The following is a 24039-nucleotide window of genomic DNA, read 5'->3' as shown; positions in this document are numbered from 1 at the left end:
GCCCGAGGCTCCCAGCCGGCACAATGCAAGCATGACGAAGCCAACGTGTTTACTACAAGCGAGGTCCTGGTCCTGGTCCTGGTCAGCGGCTTCCCCGCGGCAGACACTGTTCAAATGTGGTACGCTTCTGTCTGTCCTACCTACCGTCATTCTTTTGTAAGTATTATCCGTTTCACAGAAAAAGATATAATGAAAAAAATACTACATTATAATAACGACAAAAAAGACAAAATTCTTAGGAAAAAGCACAGTGAGAAATTAAAAGTTTATGTGAAAAAATAAGCAAACACAAATAGTCAAGAAAAACCCTAAAAAGAAGACTAATGAATATGTACCAACCCTACCAGACGCTAAAGAAGGATAAATAACAGTGCGGTACTGGTGGGTGCACTAAGAGAAGGACAATAAAAAAAGAACGAAAATCCCAGAATAACCCACGCATCACACCTAAGAGAATTCAGCAACTAATAAAAGTGGCATCTGCAGTCCAGTCATTTGGGAAAAGACGACTGTAACGGTTAATTTTATGTGTCATCTTGGAGTGTCTGGAGGTGGAATTAACATTTAAATCAGTGACTTTAAATAAAGCAGACCGCTCTCCATAATGGAGGTTTCGAGGGGAAGGCCTCCATAGTCCAAAACGACCAGCTACCCCAAGCAAGGGAGAGTTCTCCAGCAGACTGCGCTTGGACGCCATCTTCACTCAGGCCCTCCTGGTTCTCCAGCCCGCCAGCCTTTGGACAAGCACTGCCACTCTGGCTCTCCCACAGCGCACACTGCAGACTGTGGGCTTGCCAGCCTCCATAATTATGGGAGCCAATCCCGTAAAATAAATTTCTTTTTCCTTACCAATCACATGTGCATGCCCAGATGGGATGTGTACACATGTGCACATCCTACTGATTTCGGTCCTCTGGAGGGCCCTAATAAAACAACCTGCACGAGGAAAGGTACTTAAACAACCAAGCGGCCAGCTAGGAAACGACAATTAAGGGGGATCGTACCTCCCTCTGTAGATCAGAATGAGTCAGATGTAAAAAGAAATTCTATGAAAGTACTATAAAATAACATGGAACAGTTCTTTTGTAACTTTGAAGTATGAAGGCTTGTACTACCACTAAAAATAAAATCAAAAGATCATAAAAGAAAATAACTGACTGAAAAATTTTATTTGACAGTCCCTCTGCCTGACCGAACAAAAAATATACCATAATTAATGTCAAAAGACAAATGACGAAATGAGTTAGCAACTCAAAAATCACCAAAGGTCCAGTCTCCCTAATATACAGTTTTATGAATCAATTTTTAAAAGACCAACAACTAAACAAAATTTCAAGATAAAAAGATATGAGTTTACAGTCTAAGAAAAAAAAAGGAAACACAGATACTTTTAAATATGTAAGATGTTCAACCATTACTCGTAACAAGATAAATGCAAATTGAAACTACATTATCAGATTGGCAAAAATCCAGAAGCGTCATAAAACCATGCAACTGGCAAAAATGTAAGGAAACAGGTACTGGGGCACATCGGCGGCGGGGATGCAAACTGGTCCAACCCCTACGAGAAACCACCTGGCAGTATTTAGCGAGATCATAACTGCGTATACATGTCAATACTGTAGTGTCACTTCCAAGACTTTATCCTACACATACGAGTGCACACTTATGAAATGGCACATATTCAAAAATTATCATGGCAGTATCACTTAAACTGCAAGTAACTAAAAAAAAATCTAAATGCCCACCAAAATATAACTGGTTAAATATGTTATGGTATGTCCATAAAATGGAAGAAAAGTATGGTGAAGAACTGCTTTATGTACTCCTTTGGGAAGATCTACAAAAATACATGCGTGGGGGAGGGGTGACAAGAACAGAAGCGTGCACGCATGTTGTAGTGCGGCACCATTTGGGCAAAGATTAATATACGGTATTTTGCTTCTTTGTATAAACAAACTCCAGAAAGACACACACTAAACTGATAAAGTGGTTTCTGGCAAAGGGTCAGGTGAGTGGTGAATCAGGCAGGAGAACTGTGCTGGAAGACTCACCTATTCCTTTCCTTGTACTCTTTAATTTTTGAAACATATGAATGTATTGATTATTCAAAACATTAGACATTTAAAAATGTTAAGGACACAAAGTGAGATATATTAATGGAAGCCTTAAATTACCTTCTGTATCAATCACATTGACAAAAGACACACGGATGTGCTGATTAACTGTCTTATATAAAATCTATGTCAAGAAACAAAAGGAAACTCTGCAGAAAGGAATGTTTTGTCTGTTATAAAAAACTACGCTACATTAAATATAGTTGAGTTTCTTTGGGTTTTAAATGTATGTGAAATCAGTATTACAAATTCTTCTTAAAATTCAGCTTGATTTTGAAAATATTCTACTGGCTGTCTTTTACTCTGTTTTGGAATAGACTAGGGAGAATTATTCTATATCTAAAATGCAAGATCTTGTTTCTAAATCAATCTGAACACCTAACTCCCTAAACAACAAACCAGACCCTCGGATTAAGTTACCTAAAAAGTCTCCCAGCTTCCAGATTTTGTTCCGCAGGAGTTTCATGAAACTTAAAAAACAGACATTTTATAGTTAGGGAACAAGAAAATATTTCCAACATACTTTGAAGAATGTTTGGTTTTCCACAGAATATACAAAAAAAAAAAAATACTTATGTTAAAAATTATGGTTATATAGTATTTCCTGCCATATAATTTATTGCATTCAAATCAATAAAATCACGGTCGTATCAATCAAATCATAGAACAGACCTAAACTAAGCCCATTAAAATACTATTCATTAAACTAAGATTTTACCTGTAGTATGCTTTAAATATTTAAATGTGAAGGATATTAAATAACTAATTGTGGTAGAAGTCATCAGTGACTGCTTCATAAAGGAAGTAAATTTTGAGCTTGGTTTTGAAGGAAATGATAGGCACTCAGAATCCTTAATCAAATTGGTTTTATAATCAGAGATTCATCTTAGCACACTAAAGTAAAATGAATAGTGTAATCTCTCTATTTAATCCTTAAATTTCGATCACACAACAAAACATTCTATGTCTACAGAGAAGTTCAATAAAGCTCCAAAAGCTCTTGAAAAGCCTATAATTACATATCACAAACCCAGACACCGGTCTCTCTCACTTAAAAAGAAATGAGAAAGGTGTTTTGATTTTCCCACATTTTAACAAGACTAGACCAAATAACTCAGAAATAATGTACATTCTTACCTCTATAAAGTCCTTTATATAATATCAAAATTTTGAAAACATATGCAAAAGACAGGATTTAACATGTTTGTTTAAAGTCATAAACTCCCTTTAGAACTCTTAATTAAAAGTCCCATGTGAAAAGACTCCAATGATCTCAAGATAATATTTAAGAAATCAGCAGAACTGGTAACATTAAGCTTCATATATTTATATGTTTTACTTAACATCAACAATCTCTTCAAAATGTCTAAGAAGCACTTAAAGAACTGAATCGTCAATGTCGTGGTCTTCCTACCTCTTCATCAGCCCAAGTCACAAAACAGAAAGCAGAGGAAAACCTAAAATGAAACTTCACATGATGATGCTTATGACTGGAGGTGCTATGAAAGTTCCATTTGGATTCAAGGTAAGAGTCCCTAGTCACAACGCCTTTCAATATCATTCAATGACAGTTCCTAAAACAAGATGAAATTGAATCATATTACCAACTACACATGTCCTACTTTTCTGTAAGTCATGTAAGCTGAAATATATAGCCCAATAACCTACAAGAGTTATTTAATGAGACTAATTTAAAGCAGAAACTGTTTGATATAAAGAATATGATTCCCTTTAGTATTTTAATATAGTGTAATTGAAGTGATTATCTGTTTATAAGCTAGTTTAAGAAAAATAACACTGCCAAAGGCAACAAAGTCTTGATATAGTGGCACTCGGCATTAAAACAAAATCCAAAAAAAAGAAAAAGCTCAAGATAAAAATATCATGAATGTGCCAACTAGCAAGATTAAATGATCAATAAAACCGTTTTCCTGAATATGCCTCAAAGTGACAGAGCACTTTCTTGAAAGATTCAGAACACAAATGACAAAGAATATGAAAGGACTGACATTTTCTATCACTACTTGGTAGTGTAAGAAGCTATTAAACTAGTCATTCTTCCCACCCTTCAATCTCAAACATCCATCCATAAACAAACAGTTTAGGTTATAGTTTTGCATTTTTCTCAAAGTACATGTTTTTCCCAATGAGAACAGCATTTTCAAAATGGCACAAGAAGATGTCTCGAAGCCTTCGAACACCGACTCGAGGACAGAACAGAGGGCTGCGGGGCAGAGCGGAGCTCACCTGCTGCGGCTGGTACCTCTGCTGGGACTGGGGTGGCAGGTACTGGGCCTGCGGAGGGAGGTGCGGAGGCTGTGGCTGCTGGTTGTAATAAGGCTGCTGGCCCTGCTGGCAGTAACCGCTCACACCTTGCTGTCCATACTGAGGTGGCATCTGTCAAAAAGCCAGGCAAAGAAAGCGAGAAAGTCAGAAAGTGCAATTCAATGAATTCAGATATGGTTTCCATTCAGCGACGCGAAGTGGCTTCTTTGCCAAGCAACCGAATTCAGTATTTTCAATGTTGTCTCCCTTACGAAAACTGACGCACTGCCTTCTGTTCACGTACTATCAATTAAGTCAAAAGATAATCTGACTTTACTTAAAAAAAAAATAACATTTTATCAGATATTGATAACCACATAAAAATCCAGCGGAGAGAAAAAAAGCTCCTAATACTGACATTAAAAAATAGCCTCTGCGAAGAAAGTCAAAGCAGCACCATGTCAATCCACACTGATACAACACTCAAAATGAAAACGCACTCCAACGGCCCAAGGTCACTCACTAATATTTTGTAGGAGGCCTGTGGTCTGGGTGCATGTACAGGACGCAAGTTTATTTCAACTGAGGTCAGAACTTCCCAATTACATTTTTAGCACATTCCATACCAGCAATTCCATTGACAATTTTTGCGAAAAAGGAACCGCATTGCTTTACAATCAAAAGAAGTATTTTTAGAAGATAATACTGTGACTATCAAATAATATAACCATGAATATGAGTTCTTGAAAGAGAAATATTCATATCTAATACAAGGATAGTATTTTACTAGTTGATTAAACAGATAATAATGTAAAGCAAAGTGTACTGCACTGCAAAAACCAAGCATATAGACAAAAATATAGTCTAAAATGAGCCTTTTCCATCTCTAATTCACATGAGCTAAAAATCCTTGAAATCATTGTTCAAAGGCAAGTCCTTCTTCCTGATGCAGTAAATACACCATGGATGGTACTTGTTAATGTTTTTTTCAAATGAGAAATCTACTGATTTTTTTTTTTTCTAATTGGGAGAGAGAAGAAAGAAAAGGAAAAACAAGATACCAGGATGGCAAAAAGCACTCTAGAGACTAGAATGGTGAAGTCACTCTGGTAATACCACAATATGGTCCCCCTGAGAACTCCGAGAACTTGATCGAACCCCAGAAGCCCACACACTTAATTCGGTGATTAGTTCCAGATACACGCTTTAAAAATAAATTGAGTATAGGATATTAAATGAAGAAAAAAAGAAAACGGTAAAAGAAGGAAGATATTACTTTGCCTCTAAGTCCAATTAGCACAGCAATTCATAAAACACACAATGAAGGAAAAAATGCAGAAACTTATAAAGTTCATATTCTTTTTGACCCAACTGAGATTATTTTCAAGACCTATAATAAGCAATGATCACAAAATATTTGGCCACAATGGATCACAAGTATCTGTCATCACACAGACCCTTAGTTAGGAGAGCAGACAAGTTTGTACTGAAAACCATTTAACAGCACAGTTGAATTCTTTGCTTTTATTTATTTTACAGCTTGATATCTCATAATGAATGTATGTCCCAGCCATAAGCCAAGCCAAAGAATTTCCATAAAATACAACTCCACATGCTAGAATACCATACTACCACAACACATATCCCTCCGTTCAACACCCATATGTTTGATTTGATATCTAATACTATATTTCACACAAGCATCTTTGCAGTTTGATTTGAAGCAGTTAGGATAACACTTTTGCCAGCGTTAAAATGACTGTAAAGCTCAGTCAACAGAGCCAGCAACTCCCCTCTGAATTGCACTTTAATATGTTGACTTTCTGGTGTACGGAAACCCTTGCACACAATATGGAAGTGTTGTTTGGGGAGGGGGTTCCTATGGAAGACGACAACAGAGACGACGAACATGAGAGCAAGCCCAAATGCACCAGAATCCTTAGCTATCTCCCTCGGCTCTGAAGAGTCTGGGGCAGGTCAGGGTGCAGAGGAGGCAGACTGAGAGGCAGGTGGGGCGGGCGAGAGCGTAAGCGAATCCTCAGTGGAGCCAGAGCAACCATCTGCAGAGCACGGCAACCTTCAGGGGGGAGACAGTGAAGCACACCTGCCTGGCAGACTTTATCGCTGCCTTCCACAATTAAAACCCCGTTCGCTTTTAGATCTAGGGTCTCATTCATTCGGTGCCCTCCTAACTAGCACCTCAACTGCTCCATGAGCCTAGAATGAAATAACTCATAACGAAGCACAGCCCGGCCCAGTGCTCGTCATCCAGCCCACTGTCCTCGCCTGGGAGCCACGACGGAGCAGAGGTGACGAACTCCAGGTCAGCCTGAGACTCTCCGGTTAGACATGTATAAAATCTAAATCCAAGTCCTAATGTACCTCAGCTGTATGAGTATGGTTAATCTCATAATGATGTCTGTCCTACATCTCCATCTGTGAAATGGGGCTGCCTTATCTATTAATTTGTATTAACATTATAGTCAGCAATATAACACTCCTACTTGAAATTCTACAAGAACGCTACTATTACTTATTAAACTATGTTAATATAAACTATATTAAACTACGAGTTATAGTGTTAGCTCTAAAGTATTCATTATTTCCCAAATTTTACCTTTAAAAATCAATTTTAAATATAATACCTCAGCTGTCTGGAACTAAAGTCTAATTTTTTCACGATTGATACTGTTTTTGTTTTAATCAATTTAGATGCAAGGCTTTCAAAGACCTATTATATGATTTTCTGAAATTTTAAACCAAATCATCATTAATATGAGAAACATAAATTGACAAGCTGAGCCCTCGACACACTGTCGGCCCCAGAGCCACTGCCGCGAGCTGTCTGCACACGCCCGGAGGACACGTCCGGTCTCACCGTGTGGTCCTCTCACAGGCCGCCAAGGCACTCAGCCACTGTTCATCACCCTCGAGCCTCGATGGGCTCTGCTGAGGACTGAGAAGCCCACTGCGCTGCTAAGATGATGAAGGCCCGGGGGACCAGTCCGCGAGGAGGCACAAGCACTTTTGTTGCCTCGAGTTTTTTAAGATCGGTTTCGGCTACTGAGAGACTTCTTGTTTATCTCTCAGTTCTCAATCAGATTCAGGGTAAACAAGATTACCAGATTGTTTGATGCAAGTGCAACTTTACCAAGAGTTATGGGTGCTCCGTGCCAGAAACCAAGTGCTGAGAGTTCGGGCTACGATGCCTTTCAAGGGTCTGAGTGTTAATTTTCACATCTCTCTCTGCAGCACGTTAAATGTACGGAAATCAAGGCCCTGTTTATATACCTTGTCCTAAACTTTTTGCTCATATTTCAACAATGAAGAAACTATCGAGGTTTATCTTCTCCTCCTTTTTATTTCTAAAGAAGTTTTAGAAAGCAGTTTCCCCACTGTTTAAAGGTGCACTGCCTTATGACCCAGCGACTTCCCTTGTAAGCACACAGCCACGAAACACAGGTGTCCCCAGAAGGATGTTCAATGTAGTGCTGTTTATAGAGCCAGAAAGAGGGCACCATCGAACTCTAACACAGTAGGTAAGTGTAAAAACTAGACTCTGCTATAGTCATACAATGGATTTCTACACAGTGATTAATAAGGCGGGAGTAGGACTCATATCAAATCTAAGGGATATAATGCTGAGTTTCAAAAGAAAGCATAAAAGGTTAATGCAGTGTGATACCATTTGCATAAGTTTTAATAAATAAAATAGTATACATTGTTATAACATAGTAAAAGTACAAAAGCAGGCACTGAAAAGGAAATACATGACACTCTGGGGAGGGGAGAGGGGGAAAGATGATGTAGAGCTTCAGCCTCGCATTTTTTCCTTTTTTTAAAAAAGAGATGAAGCAAATATGGCAATGGTAACACCTGTAATTCTGGTGTAGTTACACAAGTGCCCATTATATTTGTTTCTGTATTTTTCTGCATGCCTAAATTATTTCATAATATAAAATTCTAAAATAAAAATGTCACCTCCACCATATCTCACGGTCCACCGCCGCCGCCGTCACCAGCCCTTCCCTGGAACGGAGGAGGCGGGAGGAAGCCCCAGGAGAGGGTGGAGAGAGCCACACCGGCTCTGCGGCTTTATTTAAAGAGGCCCAGCCAAGACTTTGCTCCATAGACCCACGCCGGAAGCCTAGGCCAGGCGCCTTCACCTGCGCCAGAACTTTCACCTGGGACAGCACTGAGCTGAAGACTTCATTACGGCTTTCTAAATTTCCTCTAGATTGGTAAATCTCAGACAGGAAGGACTTCAATGCCAGTTCTCTGGCAAATTATTAATGCACAGAAATGAATTCTATAGTCAAAAATAAACATACTAAAAACAAATTAGCAAAGTAAAGGATCAGTGAAATACTTAAAAAGTTAAGAAGTCCATTTACCTTTAAATTTGGGATTTCTCAAATTTATCTGACAACAAGCACATGGCCACCACACCCACCGGAATGGAAATTCCAAAGGAGTTGGAGCCTAGGCAGTTTAGTTCATCATTGTACTCAGAACTCCTGGCCTGTAGTAAAAGCTCAATGAATACTGCTGACTAAACCTCCTGGAATAACTATATAACTCACATGCTATAAATCACACACCACTGACATATAACTGTTAAGAGTTTTCTGCCTTGAGCTACACCCAGGTCCAGCCCAATGTTCTAGCTCCACAAAAGCTCATAAAAACACTTGGAACAGATATTATAACCTCCTTGATGTGAGCTTAGAAGTCATGGTACAAAAATATACCTTAGTTTCCATAAGGATCTGTCGCCTCTGGATTATCTATATCTATTTACATTATCAGTTGATCCCTCCTTTTGGAGAAAAACAATTTAAGATTAAAAATTAAAAACAACAACAACAAAAAAACTTTCCACTGGCCCAAACTTATCACAGGCATTTTTAATATAGGTAAAACTCCCCACTCTAAATTCTAACATTCTAATTTTACGACATGGAATGTAATGAGCATGCCTCTCTGTTATCTTCGACTTTCCAGATTAAATACCTACTGTTCTTTACTTACGGAGGAAAAATATACTCAAAAGGTACCATTTTAACTAATTTTAGACAGTTTGGTGGTATTTCATAGGTTCACATTGCTGTGCGACCAGTACCAATTCACCTCCAGAACCTCACCATCTCCAACTGAAACTCTCCCCATTACACAATAACCCTCCACTCTCCCGCCCCCCACCCCGGCCCCCGGGACTACTGTTCTGCTTTCTGTCTCTCTGAATTTGGTTATTGTTGGTACCTCACATATACATAATCATATTTGTCCTTTTGTGTCAGGCTTATTTCACTTAGCGTAATGCCTTCAGGATTCATTCATGTTACAGAAACAGAATTTCATTCATTTTTAAGGTTCCAAAATATTCTATTGTAAGTATATACCCATTTTTTTTTTTTAATCTAGTCATCCGCTGCGGACACTTGGGCTATTTCTACGTTTGGTTGTTGTAAATAATGCTGCTATATAAATGAGAATATGACTATCTGCTCAAGTCTATGCCTGCACTTTTTTTAGCTATACCTCCAAAAGTGAAAATGCTGGGTAATATGGTAGTTCTGCGTTTAATTTTTTGAGGAACTGCCATACTGTTTTTCACAGTACCTGTATCACTTTATATTCCTACCAGTAGTGAATAGGGTTCCAATTTCTCCATTCTGGATAATCCTTAAAATTTTGTTTGTCCTTGTAGTAGCCATCCTAATGAGTATGAAGTGGTATCACAGTCACTGTGGATTTGGTTTTCATTTCCTTAATGACTAATGCCTCTTTTCACATGCTGATTGGTCATTTGTTTATCTTACTCAGAAAGATATTCAAGTCCTTTGTCCATTCTTTAATTTGGCTGGTTTTTGCTGTTGAGTTGTAGGAGTGCTTTATACTGGATATTAATCCCTTACGTTATATGTGATTTGCAAGTATCTTCTGCAGGTAGCCTTTCTATTTTCTTGATAGTCTCTTTAATGCACTAAAGTTTTGAATTCTGATGCAGTCCAATTTATCTTTTCTTTTGTTGCAAGGACTGTATTAAATGTATACAAATTCAACACACTATAACCTGTTTATATGAAGTTCAAAAACAGGCAAAACTAATTTACAGTGAGAGAAATCACAACAGTGGTTGTGGGATATTGGGTCTGGCTAGAAAGAGCCATGAGAAACTTTCTGAGACTGATGAAAATCTTCTATATCTTAATTGGGGTGGTGGTCTCATGAATATACATATCTCGAAACTCATCAAACTGTGTACACTTAAGATCTAAGTATCTTATTGTATGCAAATAACAACTTTAAAAAATACTGACGGATTATCTAGATACTTAATAATAAAGGTGGTACCTAAAATTCCACCTCGCATTTTTATATTTATGCTAAAACCATTCCTGCCTTAGTTATACCTAGATGTAAGTTTCATGTGTGATAATTAAATGATTGTTCCTAAGTGCCTAACAAGAGAGTTTTCATAATTTCACTTCACATAATCCAAAATATTACACAGCAATTGAGCAGACTGAAATAAGCATGTTGAGAATGTAAATTTATCTAAGGCAAATCACAATATGTATAGAAACAACAGCTATTTAACCCAGAATTCTACTTTTGGGAATTTATCTTAAGAGAAATATTAAACAAGTATGCAAAAGATATGTGTGGCAAGGAGTTTATTGTGCTCCCATGACAGTCCTCCCCACTTAAAAATATGAAAAGGCCTACAGTACATGTCCATCAATAAAACTTGGTTTTAAAAAGGTGTGGTATTCAATAAAATAGCAGAGAGTCATTAAAATTAATGAATCTCTTTGTAGATAATATGTATTTAATACCAAGAAAGTCCATCCATGGATTCCTGAGGTGAGACTTAAGGGGTTGAGGGTATAAAACAATATATATAGTATAGGCTATTTTTTAATATGAAAATCTGTTTATGTGTGGTATGTGAGGAATTAATAGCCTAGAGGAATACATACCAAAATGTTATCTATCATTTCTTAAACCAACTCAGTGTTTTTCACAAATTTAGAACAAAATGCAATTTATGTTAGATTATTTATTGCTGTCTTTCTAAGCATTATCAAAAAGTATATCACAACAATTTATCTTTAACAGCAGAAACCTCTTAATTTTTATTCGTTTGTTTGTTTTTCATTGTAGGGTTGAGCCCCTCCAGGTAAAGTCTATAAAAGAAAAAAGCAAAAACAAAACAAAACAAAACAAAAAACACCACACATTTCAAAAATCATAAGATCACAATAGCTACATTTTTAGTCATTACCGTGGCAAATTCTGCTGGCTTCCAATTTCACAGAAAGATCAAACACTATTTTTCATGCGTAAGAGACAGACTGAAAATTCCCCACAGCCAGGAATTCAGATGCTAAGCCAACGTGTGGTTGAACCAACTGCATGAGGAAATTTTATTATGTTAACACGTCCAGTCAAAAATACGGTGCGAGAAGGTTATAAATAAAGTTTACAATGTCAAGATCTCACGACTACTCCACAATCTACAGTCCCTTAAGCTAAGTTCCCAAATGAGACTGATAAACAATTTAGGAGCTTTTTTTTTTTCTCACTTTGTTTTAAAAAAAGAAAAATCTTATCCTTAAGCTTGACTAATGAGGGAAAAAACCCACAATTTCCTGAAATTCCTCCTTCATGCTCGAAAAATGAGAGACAACATCGACGAGCGTATGACCGAGCACTGCTGTGTGCAGCGTCGCACTCGGGCCGAGCCCCTTCGATTCTGCCCGGCCTCCCCTGAGTGACACAAAGGACAACCGGCGGTTGAAGAAGGAGCTGGCAAGGTATCCAAGGGTCACACAGTGTCGTAAACTCCAGAACAGGCCTGAGGACCAGCAGCAACGAGCTCCACGATGCAGCGAGCGCTGCTCCGGAGCCACTGACACCTCCACCTACGCCCCCGTCCCTGACTGACCTCCGGGCCACAAATGCTGCTCTTATTCCACAGACGGAAAAGGGACCAACACATCTGGGCTACCTCAACCCTCTCCTTCAGCTTACAAAATTTTTGTTAAATTCATATTAAAACGTAAATTTACTTTCTGATTTTGTGAAACAAAATTGAAAAGTTCTCATTTGTCATCAGAATGTTTTTTTTTTCCATGAGAAATTTGTTTTCCAAAACTTCCTGAACAGGTACACACGATATAAGGTTATATAAACATAAATAACAGTGACAATAATATAGCTTTAATCTCTCTCAGATTTTACAATAATTGCTTACAAAGGTCCAACTGCTCTATTTTTAGCAGACCGCAGCTTACATGAATACTAGGTCAGACCGATGTTCAGAAGGGTGAATATTTTACATGACTGGGAACTAAATGGTAGTGCCTCTCATGACCTCAATTTCCAAAACTCAGGAAAACCTCCTGAACAGCCTTTATTCCCTTCTCATAATCATTACCAGTCTATCATCCATGAATTTATTTAGACCCTTCTTAAATTAATTTATATTTCTAGTTCATGCTACACCTCTTGAGGGTAACAAGTTCTGGAATATTATTATCCATTTTGTAAAGTGGTACAGTCTTTTAGTTTTCATAAAATTAACTCCAAGCTTCAATGAGTGCCCCTAACAGAATTTGATTTAAAAATGTGCAGTCGACCAATGCAAGCGGAAGCCTCTGTCCTGCCAGATCAGATTCCTTGTCCGCCACTCTCTCACTCTGTCCCCTGACTATTTTCACGGGTGTGTCTAAACTGCTCTCACCCTGCTGGTCTTTACTGTGGAATAACAAATAAAATAGCGTGAATGACTCCAAAGGTACGACGAGCACGGCTACAGGCAAAAGTAGCATCACTTTTCTACTCACCTAAAATGAAAGCTCTAGTACACATGTTGTATTCTCTTCTACCTCCTAACTACAGATCTTTCCACCTTTCCTTCTGGGTCAGCCAATTAGAGATTTTAAGTATTCATAAAATGCAGGTATTCCCTAGCAGTAGATGCTTCCTCTCATTTACAACCAGCGCTGAACTAAAGTCTTACTGTACACAAAATTAACACACAAGTGTATAATTGTAGTTTTACGCTCAAGTGCCTTAATTATGCACTTTAAAACACTTTCTTCCCAAGGATTCATCCAGGGCATTCAATATCACAGGTCTATAAAGTCTACAGTGTGTTTTTGGATACAAGAGAAGCACTACAGGAAAAAATTTGCAGCTTCAGAGAGAAAGCATGTATGTAATGGACAAGACAATAAATCTCATTCTAAAAATTTTAGCTAATAAGAGGAACATATTTCTAATGTATATAAATTTGGGGGGTGCTTAAGAGCAAAAGATTATTAATTCATACTGCCCATTCTTGAAGAGAACCAGTATATAAAAACAAGCGGTCTAAAATCTTTCATAAATCATCACACGGGAGAAAACTTCACCTATGAATCTACTTGCCTTATTTATATAATAGTATAAACAGGAAAAAAATTAACAGTAAAAATAGCTATGTTCGTTCTTAATGTGAAAGCTTTGACATCCAAGCTACCTGCATTTACATTTAAAACAAAACGAAAATTAAGTATTTTCCACAGTAAACATATGCAGTCATTTTTAAATTAGAGAACACTAACTAGGAAATCCATCAGCACGACCAGCAGCTTTACTTTGGTGGAGCTCGCAGTATGCACAGAAAGGAACGGACAGCTTTGAGGGTGATCTCTAGTAATAAATAGATCAGCTCTGCTAAGAGAAGCGTTCTTTTCAATAGAAAAAGCTACTTGAAAATAAAAAATAAAGAAAGGAAAAGGCCTGTGTTGCTTCACAGAGATTCTACTGTCTTCAAGAAAGTACTTTCCCAAGAAAAGAGGCACATGATGCCATTTATTTGGTAATGAATACACCTCACTAGAAAACAATTTGAAGTTTCCATCTTTCTTGTTATATTATTGCCCAAACTGCTGCACAGGTAGTTCTGAAGCAGAGAATGTAATCTTTGAAGTGTTTCCATTTTTAAAAAAATACGAAAACATTACAAAACAAAAATCAAAACAGTATAACAGCACCTCTCACACAGAGCAGCAGGGCTGTCTACTAGGCCTTTAAAATAAGTGTCAGGCTACGATATTTGCATTTTTAAAAAACCACCCGCCTGATACCATTTGCTACAGGTAAATGGGAAATACTCAGCAAGTACAACCGATGGGCACTGGAGAGGAACCTCTGGCCCACCTGCCCCTCGGGCCAGAGAGTTCTATGTTTACAAAGCACAAGAAGAGGAGCCAAGAGCTTCACCACTTTCCGACGTGAACTCAGCTGCCAAAGTGGATGTGCCAGAGGGGAATTTCAGAGATTGTGAGAGAGCAGCTTTGCTGAGGCTGCAATGTCCACTGTGTGACCGCATGACTGGAACATGGGCAGGGAACGCTCGACGGAACAGACTTTCTATGTGAGATAACTATGGCGCAGGGGAAAACAGAGAAAACAGGCAGTTACCAGCGCAAGACTAGAATTTTAAAAGCCAACGGAGAGACCAGCGACTGGTGTTTTCTATGGCAGGAAACTTGACGGAGGAACAGGAGGGGAGCGACCCTTCACTGCACGCTTCTTACCCTGGGGATTTTACATCACACACGCACGCGTGTGTGCGCGTGCATGTGTGTGTGTGTAAGATTTTTTTAATACAGCTTTGAAGTTGTTTCTTTTTTAATGAAAGAGTCAAAGGGTGGACGGAGAAGACTGTATTATTACCAACAGTCTATCTCGCCCTTTGAGAGTGAGTGAGGGGGCCAGCTGCTTCTACATCCTTTCCATATCTTTTCTCTCCTGATGGATGGAAGGGAAACGAGGGAGGGAGGGAGAGAGGAAATGATTTTGGCAATGAGTTGATGAAAATGTGAGTAAAAAACCCCGAAGCCCCTCAAAAACGGCAATTTCAAAAAGTATATTTTCTTAAACATTATCCTTTAAAATTATACAGTCTCAGTGTTCCATGAGACATTTTTAAAAGGAGAAATGTGTGCTCTCATGAGTCCGTCCACCCCTAATTACAAAGGTGTTAGGCGACAAACGTATAGACAGGAAAAAATGGCTCCAACGGCAACACAAAGGGGTCGGACTCCTCCGCACACCGGCCAGGACCCCAGCCTGGCGATCAGCGACTCCCTCTGAGACCCCGAGAACCCAGGGGACTGCAGAACAGACAGTCCCAGGTAAGAACCGGCACGGGGACCTTTACTAGCATCCTCCCTGAGTGGAGGCATCGACGCTGGCTCGGAGGACGGAGGTGGCTGCAGGCTCTGTCCTCTGCTATCCGGGGACAGAACAGGCTTCGAATGAGCAGAACCTGTATTTTTCTGCCTTGACTTTCAAATGTACTCATAACAAATCATGAGTAAGATAAAGAAATTCTGCATTAGAAGAGGTTTCTACTATTAATACCCTTTCTCTCACAAAGCAGTGATTTCTCCCTAAACCCGACATGCAAAGAAAGACTAGAGGAAATATAAATGCACATCGGTGGCTGAAAAACTGACTCCTTACATTTTATTCCCTGGATCACAGAATGTGTGTGTGTTGGGTGGGGGGGGTGGGAGGGGCAGGGGGTGGGGAAGAGACTCAAAAACATATCCAACATATATTTGGATCAATAAGCTGTTGTTTGAAACTGACGACATATACCCAGTGCTCCATCCTTAGAAGGCTAAGCCTAATCACTGTGCCGTGAATTACTTTACCATGCACTATTCGCACTGGTAGAGATTTCGGAGATCACTGGTTCAGCCCTGTCAGTAAGACCAAGGGTTAGGAACTCGGTACAACTTCCCGCAGCTAGAGTCGCAAACAAGACTCGACTCTGTGCACCCCCGGCCCATGCTCGCTCCGCAATCCCACGACGCCCGGTCCCTGGACGGGAGGACTGGGAAGCATGAAGCATGGAGGAGAGGCTGTAAACGACACTCGGGCGGGGGCAGGAGGAGCAACGGACACTGTGCGGGCCTGGGACACTCGGGCGGAGGACAGACAGGAGCGCGGGGTCCACGCGGCGGGCCTGAGAGGTGCTCGGCAGAGGGAGAATGGCGAGCGAGAAAGACAACGCCTGCAAACGAAAACTCCATTTTCACTCTTACGAGCTGAAATTTTAAAAACCTAACAGCTTCAGATTAAATTAGAAAGTATTAGGCTAAAAAATTTCTACCAACACAGACACCAAACCCTCAAGGCCGAAGCAGGAAGGAGAGGAGAGGAGGAGTCTCTTCGCGTTACTTAGCACATAAATTTCACGTATACGATAAACTTGTGATACCGGGTAATAGCTCAAAGTGCAGCTCTATTTAAGGTGGAGGCAACATGAGGAAACGATGCTTTGGATAAATTATCAAAGCCCGTTAAGTATAAATATATTTCAAAGCAAATGTTTATGTTAAAAAAAAAGAGAAAATGATTTAACTATTTCTCTTGAGAAAGAAGATCTACAATTTTTTTATATCATCAGATGGAAAAATATGTGCCAAATATTCTCAAAAGATTGGTCAGGAAAAAATACAGAATGTCGATGTTTTAAAATAATTAGCAGGACACTTGAGGGTAAGCAGAGGATGGCTTCACTTAACGTAAAATTTCCAGCAAATTAAATGTTTCACTTCTTTCTACTGTCTCCTCTATTTATATTAACAAATCATTAAAAAATTAGGTATTCTAATCTACTCATTATGAAAAATAAATAATAATAAAATTATAATGATCTCCCTCAAAACGATGCTTCAACACAGATGTAGTCTCAGAATGTCCATTCTAAGCACCTTTGTCAGCTAAGTCAGTAGACTTCGGAAAAATGCAAGTCATTTAACTATTTTGCTATGGCGTGAAGAGTTATAAAATAATTGTCCTCGGGTACAGCCCTCCAATCCAATGACAAATAAGAATAACTAGGCCAAAATATTTCCTATTAGATCATATTTTAGCTCTACAAGAAAACAATTTCTTATACACCATTACAATGAAAAGGCCAGGTTTTGAACAGCATCCCACAATGGTCTCTACTTCAACAAATCCTGCAAGATGCACTGCGCACTAGAGGGGGGAGGAGATTTCCAACGACTCACTTGACACATTTAGCTTTCTTGCAAGAATACTGCTCACGAGCCCAGGGGAAGCCCTTCGGAGCAGCAGCTGGGCAAGAAAACACCGAGGTGAGGAAGGCTCTCCCGGGCTCAAGACACGGTAGGAGGAGTGGCGAAGGACGGTGACGTTGTCTAACCAGAGATGCTACATTCAGTAATCGCTCCAACCTGGAGCTGTGCCCTGCTGCCGAAGAAAAGAATTAGCAACACTAGTATCTGGTCACTTGGTGGCTCCTAAAACCTCACCCAACGTCCTCCACTCCCCATGCTGGTGGGAGCCCAATACGCCTAACGATCCTGTCACCCTTCGTAGAGAATGACCGCCCCACACGTCCAGGGCAAAGCAACCGTTAGGGTTTGGGCACCCCATCCTTCGCGGGCTCTACGCCTCCCACCTGGGACTCCCATCCACTGAGGAGCCCCCAGGTCGCTGCTTCACCGCAGGCTCCTTCCGGGCTTGGCAGGGACACAGTGCCGCTGAAGTGGCCGTGCCACAAGGCACAGCTGGCGGGGAGCCCAGGGGACCGCCACGCAACTCAACCCAAGTAACCGTTCTCCACGCTCCATCGGGCTGTCCCGCAAGCAGACTGTGTTCTGAGTCTACTTCACCTCAACTACAAAAACAAGCAAAAACCCACCTAATTTAAATTTTTAAATTTCCAGTAGAAGGAAAAGAAGGTAGAGAATCAAAGAAACTTAAAACTACTGAAGGTCAATCAGACCAATGGCTTTCAAATGTTTTAAATGTTTTGACTCTGAATCAGAAGAATTGTTTTATATCACATCCCTGAACACACGTGACACCCTTACTACATGTGATGCAACGTGTTTTCTGTTTGTGGTCAAATCCTGTCCCTGTTAAAAAAAAACCTGGCTGCTGTCTACTACCCTGCTTTCGCATCCCCACTAACGAATCACATGAACAGTTTAAAACACACTGAAGTCAGGGATGATTTTTCAGATGATCTCAGGAAAATTGCTTCACATGCTATTTTAACAGAATAATTAGTGTCCATGGACACTGGTCCCTGAAGTTCCTCTGCCCTGACCTATGGCCGCCCTCGACGCACAATGCCATGGCCAGGGGACGAGAAGTACTCACTGCTGGAGCAGCTCGACGGGAGCCGGCCACCAACAGGGAGCCCGCTCCACAGAGCAGGGAGCCGCCTGCCCGCCGCCCCGCCACGCGGGACAGAGCGGGGAGCCACCTGCCCGCCGCCCCGCCACGCGGGACACAGCGGGGAGCCGCCTGCCTGCCGCCCCGCCACACGGGACACCATGGGGAGCCGCCTGCCCGCCGCCCCGCCACGCGGGACACACAGGAGCTCCTGGAAGGAATCGGCTGCGATGCACGCAAGGGCAGAGACGAGGTCGCGGTCGGTCAGGTCACCGCCTTGAGCCGAGAGCCAGAATAAAGTGATGCTATGGCGAGCAAGAAGCGACTGCCAGAGATGCCGCACGCCGACCTTCCGGCCCGAGAAAAGAAATGAAAAGTATGGCGTGAACTGGGCTGCAGAGGAGATAAAGCCAGCAAAAGGAGAAGGAAGAATATTACAAAACAGAAAGAAGAGGAAGGGCTATGACTTCTTTTGATTTTCCGGACAGATCCCCCAAAACAGAAGAGCAACGCATCGGAGGGGCGGGGTGCCGCGCTGGGCGGGGGCAGGTGGTGGATGGAGGAATCCAGCCCGCCATCCCTGGGGAGGCGCTGCGGCTTCCTTATCCGGTTGACGTAAATATTCGGGCAAACCATCTCTTTGAGAGAAATACTTGGAAAGAACTCCTTAGTCCTTCTACCTGAAATGTGCAGTAAGTGCTAGTAAGAAGAGTAAACACGGCTAACGTATCATGAAAGCTGGCTGCTGACAGAAAGACCATCGCGGGCAGAGAGGACCAGGTGAGATGCTGTGCCAGCAGGGAGCCTGAAGGTGTCACGAACGTTCCCCAGCCGACCGACACAGGGACCGGAAGAAACCGAAGGCAGCTGTGCCAACTGAGTTTGCAGCCTTAGAAAACACAGAACGAAGCTACTGAGTCCACACGCCCTCACCCCCGATCCGGTCGTCTTTTGCTGTGACCTCACTCTGTCCTCTCCCCGAGGCCTCAATACGAAACCCCCGCACCCCAAACTACAGCACAGGGCTCATCAGCTCTGACTCTCCCCTAGAGTGAGCCATGACAGTATCTACCGCACAGACCTCATCGTAAACAGTTTTCGTTGACATCAGCTACCCTCCAAAATAAGATTCGTGACACTATCAATACTTACGCTTACATCCTACTTACAAATTTTTAAGCTACTTTCACATAGATGGTCGCATTAAACTCTAGGACAATCCTATGAGAAGGCTATTAGTTTCTTTCCACAGAGAAGAACCTTCAAATGTGTAAGAGTATGTGGCCCGGCGCTGGCCTCTCGATTCGAACAGACCACAGAAATTAAAGGAGGCGGCGTGGCAAGGCCCTTTATAGTCGGTGTCTGTATCTCTGTTTTGTTTTCCAAAGTCAGATTCCAAGCTCTCTGCATTTTCATTATATCACATGTATTGATTCAACATTTTAGTGAACAATAAAAAGTGAACGGAATCATCCTGGGCCCTGTAGAATATACAAATACGAATAAGACAAAAATCCCTGCACATAAGCGGCTTACAAGCAGAAGAGAGAGATAATGCACGTTTACAACTCGGAACAAACGGGGCGATTCCGAGCGGGAGCGGAGGACGGCAGGAGAGGTGGCGGGCGGGCCTCGCTGGAAGGCCTGGGGGACGAGTCCTCGACACGGCGCAGACCTGGGGGACGAGTCCTCGACACGGCGCAGTGCTGTTCGCGGCCGAGGCGCGGGACCTCGGTCTGGAGGGAGCACGGTCCTGGGGCGAGGACGGCTCGCGACTGGCGGAGGAAGGGGACAGGGCTCTGCTGGGCGGCAGAGACGGGAAGGCGCGGCGGGAACGAGGACCGTGCAGGCCGGCGCGGGTGACAGACGGGGGAATTCTGACTAACGCAGAAGGCTACGCGGTGCCGACAGCAGACGATGAAAAGAAAAACGCTGACCGTATAAACAGCGGATTCTGCATGAATTAGTGCATTTTGTTTTAAAACGCAAACCTGAGTTACCACCCGAGTTAATTCTCAGATACCAACTGTGGGTCGCGGTGGAGAGACCTGCAGCCCACGAAGACCGTCCCCCTCACCGCGCGCACCTTCGGGATGGCGCCTTGCATTACCGTTCACGTTAGCCCATGGGAGCCTCTGGTAGCGAGGGGAACGTTCTGTCCTCTGAAGTCAAAGGCTGTATTTCGAAGCCATGGGATTCTTAAGGAATAGCGACTGTTCGGGCTGTCTGCCGGAAGCGCCCCTTAGACAGCGTAAACGATCGCTGGCACGCCCCGACGTGGACCGCTAGACTCGCGCTCCCGCGCGGGCGGAGGGCGCAGTCCGGGCCAGGGAACAGACCCGTGCCGCCCCAGGCTCCCTGCCAAGCGAGCGATGCGCAGCTACAGACCACACCTCGCGCGTGCAGACCTTAAGAGGGAGAACCTGAGTATGCTACTGGTCGCGTTACATGTATATGTATCTGTATGTGTGTGCATGTGTGTATGCATACATATACACACATGTGAATGTATATGTGTGCATACATATTTATGTAAAAAGTAAAACTGCTAAAAGATATCCAATGTCCTCGAATTTCTTCTGGCATATCATAAATTTCAAATCTGGAATACCAAAAATTTCAAATGCCACATACCGGCCCTCAATCTGGGTCCGGACAAGCAGCTCGAGGGGTGCCCTGGCACTAACTGAACTCGGCCCACTGAGGTGACAAGTGGGGCCCACAGAGAGGCTGTTCCACACCTTGCTGACAGGGTGGCTAGGAGGGGAGAGTGAGGGGCTGGGGGTGGCAGACTCGGCCAGCCACAAGTCACCAGAGCTGCGGGAGTCCCGCAGGCCCAGGCCACGCACTGGGACAGTGTGGCCGCACACACAGGCTCTGTGAAGCCCCAAGACCTGTCCACACACACTTCCAAACCTTTCTCTTTAGCCTCTTTTTTCTCTGCGTTAGAAGTATGCGAAAATGACAGACGCACTGTCGTCAACCTAAAACTCGGTCCCTGTACAAAGTTAGCGAGTATTTTCTAAAACAACAAAAAGCTCAATACCTACCACCTGCCAAAAGCCATCAGTGTTTTCTCCTTATGCAAATCCTATACCTTTTTAAAATTATAAAATTTTCTTAGCATATAAGAAGCACTGCATTTGACACTCCTAACACTACTCCGACTTACGGATTACCCGGCAAACACACGCGCAGAAGCTCTCGTCTGAACGTAATCAAACCCCCTTCCCACCAGTTTTCCTCCTGGGTTAGCAGCAACCCAGCTTCCTCCTCCTCCCTCCTCCCTCCTCCCTTCTCCCTCCTCCCTCCTCCCTCCTCGCTCCTCCAGTCTGACTCTCCCGCTAACGACAGGGTCATTCTTCACTTCAAGATGTCTCCCTCCCCCAGAAAACACACCTCTGTTCACAGTCGCTTTCTTCTGTCACTTTCTAACTCCCAGCCACCCAGGCCCCCTCCTCACAGCTCAAACACACCAGGGGGGCAGCAGGGGACCTGGGCTCCCCGAGGCCCATGGCCTCCAGCAGAACAGACTTCTAAAATCTCCTAATGTTGGAAGGTTTCTCCGCTGGTGACGGTTTGCCATCTGCTGCTGCAGAGAGGGTTTGAGGTTCTTATACTGTTGCTGTTTCTGCTTTATTTTCCTTCCACCATCATGAAAAAGTTGACTCTTAGTTTTCCTACAAAATGTGCCACTAGTCTGAAAAACACAGGAAACACACACACACCCCTGCGTGTATACACACACACGCTACATGCTTATATCCTCACAGCAAGAGTTGATGTAACACTTTATAAAAACAGTTAGGATACAAACCCTGTGTCCCTGTAACAGAAAACCTACCTAACACTCCTAAAACGTGTACAAATTTGCTTGTGTTTAATATATGAAAAATTTCAACTACGACACCCCTTCTGCCACTTGTGTCAAGGTAGTTAATTCCCAAAACACATTTCCCATTGACGGGCTCTTTTAAGCTGCTCATCTATCTGCTTTCTAAGCAATTTGCAAGTGTGACACAAATTTAGAGGAGGAAAAATGCAAAGACTTAATCTACTGTACTTGCACCTGCCAGAGTGCAGAGTTGTGGGGCAGACACAACAGTGCTTGTAAATTCCCCTGGTCTAATGAATAGATACAGTTTTCATAATTTTTATTGCTGTACTCCACAGATGAATGATTGTCAGGCCGATGCCAAAGTACAGGTTCCATTCGAATGACATATGGCTTCAGTCAACCAGAAAGATGTTACAGCATTAAACAACACAAGTAGACAGAACAAGAATACACAATGCCAAGTGAGCGTCACGATGCCAGATACGCCAGGGCGCAGCTCTGCCCTTGGAACGGGTTCTGCGTGAGCGTGCAGTTGTGCCCGCGCTGCTCTGAGCCCCGCGGGGCACCAGGCTCGGTGCCTTGCAGCATGGTGCGGTGGGGGCAGGCTGCATGGACTCTGGGGTCAAGCCCGGGGGCCAAGCTCCAGTTCTGCCCGTGCCAGCCCCATGGCCCTCGGTGGCCTGCACCACCTCTCTGCCCATGGGTTTAACTCTGCCCCTTGTAAAACGGCGTCACGGTCCTCCCTCCACCTCACTGAACGGGACGCTGCTGCGCACACGGTCACACGACAACAACACGCATCTCACCAACAAAAGCTCCCCAAGCACACGCAGACCAGGCGGCCCAGCGGCACTGCGGTCAGCGCCTGTCCACCCTTCGGCTGCCCAGGCTGCGAACTCTCCCCCAGTATCTGTGTAACGCCATGAAACCTATGAGTCTAACAGGAGCCGGTGATATGGTGACTTATAAAAAATATATTTTTGTTATTTTTTATTAAGTTTATCGGGGTAACGTTGGTTAACACAATTATATAATTTTCGGATGTACATTATAATTTGATATCTATGTATTCCATTGTGTTTGCCACCCAAAGCCCAGGTTCCTTCGGCTGCCAGATATTTGATCCCCTTTACCCACTTCGCCCTCCCTCTACTCTGCTGTATTTGACCCCCTTTGCCCTGTCTACCTCCCCTCCTCCTTCACCCTCTACCTTCTGGTAACCACTAGTCCATTGATGATAACCATGAGTCTGTTTGTTTGTCCTGTTCATTTGTTGTTTTTAGGTTTATATTCCACATATAAGTGATATCAAGTGATTTTCAACTTTTTCTGTCTGGCTCATTTCCCTTAGCAAGATTATCTCAAGGTCCATCCGTGTTGTCACAAATGGCAATATTTCATCTCTTCTTATGGCTGAGTAATTCTCCATTGTATTTATGTTCCACAGTTTCTTTAGCCAATCATCTATCTAGGACATTTCGGGTACAGGACAAGTAATAACAAATGCTGGAGAGGATGCACAGAAAAAGGAACCCTCATTCACTGCTGGTGAGACTGCAAATTGGTACAGCCACTATGGAAAACAGCATGGAGGTT

The 24039-nt window shown here is 42.5% G+C and overlaps 1 protein-coding gene across 11 annotated transcripts in view; it reads right to left on the bottom strand.

Annotated features, from left to right (window-relative positions):
• Positions 1 to 24039, bottom strand: part of ARID1B (AT-rich interaction domain 1B) — a 376686-nt gene that overhangs the window by 256564 nt on the left and 96083 nt on the right. For all 11 annotated transcript variants that reach the window (XM_036223077.1, XM_036223066.1, XM_036223086.1 and 8 more), the window contains exon 3: positions 4365 to 4514. In XM_036223077.1, the coding sequence (XP_036078970.1) occupies positions 4365 to 4514 (150 nt within the window). The remainder of the gene's footprint in view (positions 1 to 4364; positions 4515 to 24039) is intronic.

The sequence above is a fragment of the Rousettus aegyptiacus genome, unplaced genomic scaffold, assembly GCF_014176215.1.
Source record: "Rousettus aegyptiacus isolate mRouAeg1 unplaced genomic scaffold, mRouAeg1.p scaffold_m13_p_1, whole genome shotgun sequence".
Taxonomy (NCBI): Eukaryota; Metazoa; Chordata; class Mammalia; order Chiroptera; family Pteropodidae; genus Rousettus; species Rousettus aegyptiacus.
This window is presented reverse-complemented; position numbering and strand designations above follow the sequence as displayed.